Genomic DNA, 7,620 nt, shown 5'->3' with positions numbered 1-7,620 from the left:
TCAAAAGTTTTTAAAACAGTTCATATACTATTAGATTATCTTCTGCCTGTCTTGGTCCACTATGCTCTAACTTAATCTCTTTATCTTGTGACATATTCACAGATTCTATTTTGCTGGGTCAACCCACCTGGCCATCTGGTAGAGTGTGGAGGAGAACATTGTAAAGAGGTCCCCCCCCCTGTTCTGTTTAATTAAACTGCTGCTGTCCTTCTGTAATTTCAGCTGTCCCCTGTTGACAACAGATGTAGCTGCTCGTGGTCTTGATATTCCTTATGTACAGCATGTCATACATTACCAGGTACCAAAACAAAATGTCTGTCTCTCCAGCTATTGCTTGCAATTATGTTTTATGCAATTTTTAAAAGGTCAGATGGGTTTTATGGTCTCTTCATGAGTTTTAACATAGCAAAAGGAAGATTATTTGATGCATAAACTAGACCATTATTTGACAGAGGATCTTTTTGATCTCAGAGAGTTGAGGCATTGCTATGTAGGAAGATAGGCAGTGAGGTTTGATGTTGCTGCCCATAGCATTTTCTCTTCACATACATCTTTTAAAGCAGGGGTAGTCAACCTTGGCTCTTTTATGACTCGTGGACTTCAACTCCCAGAATTCCTGAGCCAGCACAGCTGGCTCAGGAATTCTGGGAGTTGAAGTCCACGAGTCATAAAAGAGCCAAGGTTGACTGCCCCTGTTTTAAAGGTTCAAGCATCTTCAGGTGATAGACTTAGCCACTTTGTATTCCCTTTGTATTCCATTGCCATAATAATAGCTTCCTAACCCTCTTCATATCGGAACAAGGGCTTCACACTAGATAGACACAAAATATTCTCTCTCCAAGGTGGGATATTCTAAATAAGATAGGCCTATTCTTTACTAGGCCTTCCCAATGGGGCAATCCAGAAGTTACCCAGCAATTTCCAGAAACAAATATTCCTGAAAAGAAAGCGATCTATGTCATTCTAGCCACTGGTTCCACAGTGTTAATTTCTGTGACTTTTCAGTGTTTATATAGAATTGGTAGAGAAGTTCTTCAGGGTCAGAAGTTTTGATCTTGGGTGCTCTGCATCTCTGTGAACTTACTCAGACCGTCACATTACAACAGGTGTAATCCAACCCTGCTGGAAAGGGTTCTGCAGCCTTGTCTTTTTATATAAGTGTTGTCCTCTCTGTTTGGAACTGTTGCATCTCTGATACTGTTCCAGGTTCCCCGTACTTCCGAGCTTTATGTTCACAGAAGTGGCAGGACTGCCAGAGCTGCCAATGAGGGCCTGAGCTTACTACTGATTGGGCCCCAGGACTTGATTAATTTTAAAAAGATTTATAAAACACTGAAGAAGGACGAAGAGCTTCCTTTCTTTCCAATTGAGGCAAAATACATGACAGCAGTCAAGGTAAAACTTATCTTTATTTTAGAATCAACTATGCTTTTAATTGCATAACTTTTCGTGCTCATGGAGGTCTTAAAAAGTATTTTTAATTCAATTTGGGAACTTAATTGGAGAACCTGTGTATAGGAACAGTTACGTAGTTTTGGTGTTTATTTTTTGTGAGTTCTTCCATGAGGTGACTGCAGTCTGTGGTCCTGAATCTGCTCCTAAGATTGTAAGAGAGAATCCGGAACTTATACCATTGGATTCATTCTTTGTTGTATAAATCTGTTAAAATACTACACCAAAGGTGTCTTTGGCTTCTTGGCTCACGCACCATCTCATTACACTACCGTTAGTCTTAAACTTATCACCACAACTGAGCCCAAAATTTCTGTTTCTAAGCAAGGCATTTGTTAAATGTGTTGCACCCCATTTTACGACTTTTTTGCCATGGTTGTTAAGCAAGTCACTGCAGTTGTTAAGTGAATCATGCAAATGTTAAGCAAATCTGGCTTCTCTCATTGAACCGTGCTTGTCTGATGCTGCCTGGGAAGGTTACACATAGTGATCACATGACCCTGAGGCAGTACAATTGTCATGAATACATGCCAGTTGCTAAGTGCCTGAATTTTGATCACATGACCATGGGCATGCTGCAACAGTTGTAAATGTGAAAACAGTCATAAGAATTTTTTTCAGTGCCATTGTGACTTTGATCAGTCACTAAATGAATGGTTATAAGTAGAGGACTACCTCTACAGACTCATATTCAGTTGGTACTCAGCTTCTGTACCAAGATCTTTTTCAGAAATACAAATACCATCCAAAATATTTCACATCTTATACTGTGCATTTGATTTACATTCTTAAGAAAAAAAAATGGCATCTCAATATATCATTTTCAGATCCCTGACACAATAGTTTAATCTTTCTCTTCTGAAATATTAGTTACCCACCAATTTTGTGTCACCTGCAAATCTGATAGCTGTTTCTACATGTCTTTTTTAAATTAATCAGTAAAAAAAGTTGAAGAGTGGAGTCCATGGGGCTGAATCTTGTGACACCCTACTCTGCCTCATTTCACTTTGATAAGGAACAGCCATTCCATTGCACAACTATGCAGACAAATGGTTGTCCAGTCTCTTCTTAAAAACTTCCAGGGTTGGAGCATTCACAACTTCTGGAGGCAAATTGTTCCACTGATTAATTGTTCTAACTGTCAGGAAATTTCTCCTTAGTTCGAGAAGCATCCTACAACTAAGGAGAAATTTCCTGACAGTTAGAACAATTAATCAGTGGAACAGTTTTCCTCCAGAAGTTGTGGGTGCTCCAACACTGGAGGTTTTAAAGAAGAGATTGGATAACAATTTGTCTGAAATGGTATAGGGCTTCCTGCCTGAGCAGGGGGTTGGACTAGAAGACCTCCAAGATCCCTTCCAACTCTGTTATTTTGTTATTGATGAGCCCTCTTTAAATATGATTTTCAAGCACTCTATGGAGATAGATTCTTAGATTCTATTTCATCGTGGGAATAAAACTTTTAGCTAGAAAATTTTCAATCTCCAAAAATGTAGTATTTTTTATTGTGATTCAGTATTATAGTGGGCTTTCCCACTTCTAGTGGAAATAGAAAGTTGACTGCCAAGTGGTGATCCCATATCATATACCAAGAGTTTATTGATTTAATTCAGTGTGAAAGCTACCTGATTCCACACAAATACACACATGCTTACACACACACACACACACACACACACAAACTACTAGGGGGGTTGTGAATATTTAACATGGGAATATCAGGGCCTTATGGAAAAATATAGTCAAAATACTACATATTCACATGTTTTATGGTGTTTATTGTGACATGTCACCATAGTACCGTACTGTGTGTCATTGCATTGATAATGTTCATTGAAAACCATAATATATAGTATTCTTTTCCAGCTGTGGTCAGGCCAGGCATATGCTTCTAAAAACTTAAATAATATATATGGAGAATAAGAAGCTAATGGCATTTTGTTTATCCTTAATGTCTAAGGTTCAGAGTTTCTGGTGATTCCAGTTAAGTATTGCAGCAAATAATCATTGAAGAACATGAATTGATCTAATTATCATGTAAAAAGCTTTCTAAGCTAGAAACCATCATTGTCTTTACTTATTCAATCAAGATATAAAGAAGCTTTTTAGTCTATTCTGCATTGATTAGCAGTCAACTTCATTGGGTCTAAATCTCCCTGCTTTTCATATACTTTACAACTGTAACCATTTAATTATCTTTTGAAACAAAAATGTATCATTTAGACTTTCATCCCTCAAAGACATTTTATAGGTTTCTTTTATATATGAACTAGCAAAGCAGAATATGGGACAGTCTGATATATCTTAATTTTACAACTAAAGATCTATTATAAGGCATACTATAATGCAGGGGTGTCAAATTCGCAATGTCACGTGATGTGTCGCGACATATTGCGGCTTTTTTCCCATTGCTGGCAATGGGGTGGGCGCGGTTTCAGCATGACGCATCCAGCCTGCGAGCCGGCAGTTTGACATCCTTGCTATAATATCTTATATCTATATAAATAAAAATGTAAATGTTTGTTTGTTCAAAATCTTAACTCTCCAAAAGTTCTTCACCAATTGCTTTGAAATTTTGACACAACGTTGCATTCGAATACGCGCATGTTTTTATATACCTATATTATATAGATGACATACCTGTGACAGGTAAAAACATGCTTTTTTGAAAAGCAGCGCCATCTGTTGGACGTAAAAGCAACACACGCTTTTACCAGACTGAGCCACAGCAACGCGTGGCTGGGTACAGCTAGTAATACTATATATACCTTATAATAGATCTGTAGTTGTAAAATTAAGATATATCAGACTGTCTCATATTCCACCTTGCTAGTTCTTTTACCCATAAGGTAGATCATTACACAATTGAGACCCACAAAGCTAAGCAAACTACTATTTTACTCATTTTATATAACAGTGCAGAAAAGCTACAAATTATGCAGGTTGTGCTGTCTGGCTTTTCCATTCTATCATTTCAGTCACCTTTATTGGGCTTTAGGATGCTTGTGCGCCTGATTTCTGTCCCTGTATGATTTACACATGTACATAACCTGATAGCTTAGTAACCTTCTTTTCTTCATTTCAGGAGCGTGTGAATTTGGCAAGACAGATTGAGAAGATTGAGTATTTCAACAGCCGAGCCAAGCACCAAAACTCATGGCTCCAGCAAGCTGCAGAAGCACTTGAACTTGATCTGGATGATGATGAGCTAATAGGCAAGTAGGAATGAATGTGTAGGCTGTGGAGGTATCCAGAATCTTCTCTCTAAGCCAGGATGCACTCATAAGGAACAGCCACATGCCCGAAAGTGCTGGTTGCTTCACAATCAGGTTACCAATTATGCAAAATCTGTGATATCATTTGCTCCCATTCTAGAGAGTGCCCATGTTGTCATGGTCTCTCTTTTGATCTAAAATAAATTCAGCTGTTTTGGGACGAGGAGGAGGCTTTGAGCTACAAGCTTCATTCCAACTTGGTAAGAGCAATTTAGGTATTCATGAGATGAGCAGCTTTTGGTGATTGTATCCTGGAGTTAAGATGTTGCAGTTAGTGCAAAAATAATTGCAAGTTTGTTTGAGTATATCATGCAATTAGGCAGGATCCACATTTTGTTTCTCTTTCTGTGTTCTTTTAGAACATGGGTGTCAAACTCGTCACATCACGTGACATATCGCGACTTTTTTTGCATTGCTGGCAATGGGGTGGCCGTGGCTTCGGTATGATGAAACCGGCCCATGGGCCGACAGTTTGACACCCTATTTTAGAAAGAGTTTTGGGGTGGGGAAAGCTACATTAGAATATAACGTCATGCTATTTTAGAACTTAAACTAAAATGTTTATACATTTCCTACCTTAAAATGGCAAGAAGTGACATCACTACATTTCAGATAGCAGCTCCAGCAATACTAGCAAAACTATTGGGGTGGGGGCTTCATGTGACCAAGGCCAGAAATTGCCCACCTTTTTCTTATAATGGGGAGACAGCCTACATGTGTTGCATAAGACACACACACCCCATTTAAAACCCCTTCAGAGCACTTATACATTGGCATCCTTCAGTCTCGAGAGACTATGGTATCGTGCTCTGGAAAGAGAACCTAAGGCAGCATCTGGTGTGGCTAAAAAGGCCAATTTGAGAATGGCAGTCCCTTCCACACTGAGGGCAGATACAATCTGTCCCCTGTCCAGCCCCCAGATATTTCACTGGTTCCGGGACTGCCTCTTTGCCTCAGCCTGCCACGCAAGTGTCTCTTCGAATTGGAGAAGGCCATGCTGCGTCTTTAGCCTCCAGGCTGAACAATCAGAGGTCAAGGATTCCCAGCTGTTAATGTCCATTCCCAAGGCCTTTAGGTCCCTCTTGCAGATATCCTTATATCGCAGCTCAGGTCTGCCTCTGGGGCGCTTTCACTGCACTAGGTCTCCATACAGGAGATCTTTCAGAATCCGACCATCAGCCATTCTCACGACATGCCCAAGCCAGCGTAGATGTCGCTGTTTCAATAGTGTATACATGCTAGAGATTCCAGCACATTCCAGGACTGCGCTATTTGGGACTTTGTCATGCCAGTAGTTTGGGTAATGAAGCATTTGCAAGAAAACAACCAAATTCAGAGACCACCAAGGACTTGTCATTTCCAATACTCAGTGGCAAAACAATCCATATTCAGTAGTGCAATATTTCATCCTTTTTTCTCCAAAAATAAGGGTGCGCTAACAGGAGCAGGAGGTTTCTGGGAGGCAAACTATTTCTATTTGTACTGTTAATACAGAAAGGGAGAGAAAGAAATGGATGAAAATTATGTTACCAAATTGCAGCACCATGATATTTAGACCACTTTATGAGATTTAGAGGCCTGCCATTCCATTGATACCGATATTAACATCAATCTTCTGGAAAGTTGGAAGTCTCCTGCAGTTCTCTTGGAAACTGAGAGGTGTCTCTCCCCCCCCCCCCCCCCCCCCCCCCCCCCCCCCCCCCCCCCCCCNATATTAACATCAATCTTCTGGAAAGTTGGAAGTCTCCTGCAGTTCTCTTGGAAACTGAGAGGTGTCTCTCCCCCCCCCCCCCCCCGGCTCCTCCCTCCTCCATCTCTCAAACATGTTGCTCTGCCTTTTAAGATAGATAGCTGACTTAGCTCTGGATTCTTCCCAAATGAATAGATACAAGGGGCACATGAATGTTACTACAGATCTTTGTGATAGAGAAGCTTGATTGAACCAGAGGTCATCTACATGAAAAGTACGTGCCCTGCCATTGCGTGTTGGGCATCCTGTAATTAAGCGAGGAAAATACTTAGAAGTAACATCAAATAGAACCTACTGATTGTTTTAAATAGGAATGGAGAACATTGGAACTAGGATGTCAAATTAGGTAATTATACACCTGAGTCCTGAGTTACAGCCTTGCCAATTTATATTGGTTATATATAACTAAAAAGGACGTTGTGTGTTTCTACTTGAGGGCTGGGATATTTTTAATCATTCAGATTGTGACTTCAGTAATGAACTTGGCCTTTTTATTTTTATGTGTTCTGGGTTTTTTTTTTTATTATAGGAGGCCAGTTCACTGAGCGAGAAGAGAGCGAGAAGCAGAAGATGCTGAAGGGAATGAAGAAGCAACTAAAGCACTTGCTCAGTCAGCCAGCATTTAAAGGTCTTATGAAAACCAAATACCCAACCCAATCGGGGAAGTTAATTCTATCTGACTGCATAGGCCAGCACTCTCAGTCTGCCTTGAGTGCTATATCAAAAGTACAAGTGAAGAAGGTAAAGAAGAAACAATAATAGTGATACGTTAAATAATTGACAGGACATATGAAGATGAAAGACAGAGAAATTTTCTTTTCCCCTTTTGTAGACATGACTTACTCAGAGTTGCTTTCATGCACATACCTATCTTGAATAAATGATTATGATAATCTGCTACTGTTGTTTCCATATCATCTGGGGATACATAAAACAGGAGTTGCTAAGTTTTTCATATGCTGGGCACCATCAAAAAATCTAGTACAGTAGCCCAAGGATATGTATAAACATTCACATAAAAATGTTCAGATCTTCCAAGATTGTGAAAGCTTGAAAGACTTTGGGCTTATCTTTCAAGGTCTCAGGCAAGAAGACTGAAATCTCATGAGATATTAGAATACTTGATTGAAGCCTGGGGCTTTT

The 7,620-nt window shown here is 39.8% G+C and overlaps 1 protein-coding gene across 1 annotated transcript; it reads left to right on the top strand.

Annotated features, from left to right (window-relative positions):
* Positions 1-222: 222 nt before the first annotated feature.
* Positions 223-7,376, top strand: LOC107300751 (ATP-dependent RNA helicase DDX24; the record flags this gene model as incomplete). Its single annotated transcript, XM_015830048.1, is given in 4 exon segments — positions 223-298; positions 1,207-1,395; positions 4,538-4,667; positions 7,007-7,376. Coding segments are annotated over 4 exon segments (625 nt in total), but the record flags the coding sequence as incomplete, so codon positions are not given.
* Between the last annotated feature and the right edge of the window lie 244 nt (positions 7,377-7,620).

The sequence above is a fragment of the Protobothrops mucrosquamatus genome, unplaced genomic scaffold (assembly GCF_001527695.2).
Source record: "Protobothrops mucrosquamatus isolate PMUCROS unplaced genomic scaffold, P.Mucros_1.0 scaffold8327, whole genome shotgun sequence".
NCBI classification, from domain to species: domain Eukaryota; kingdom Metazoa; phylum Chordata; class Lepidosauria; order Squamata; family Viperidae; genus Protobothrops; species Protobothrops mucrosquamatus.
Note: the sequence above shows the minus strand (reverse complement) of the source record. Positions and strands in the feature narration are given on the sequence as shown.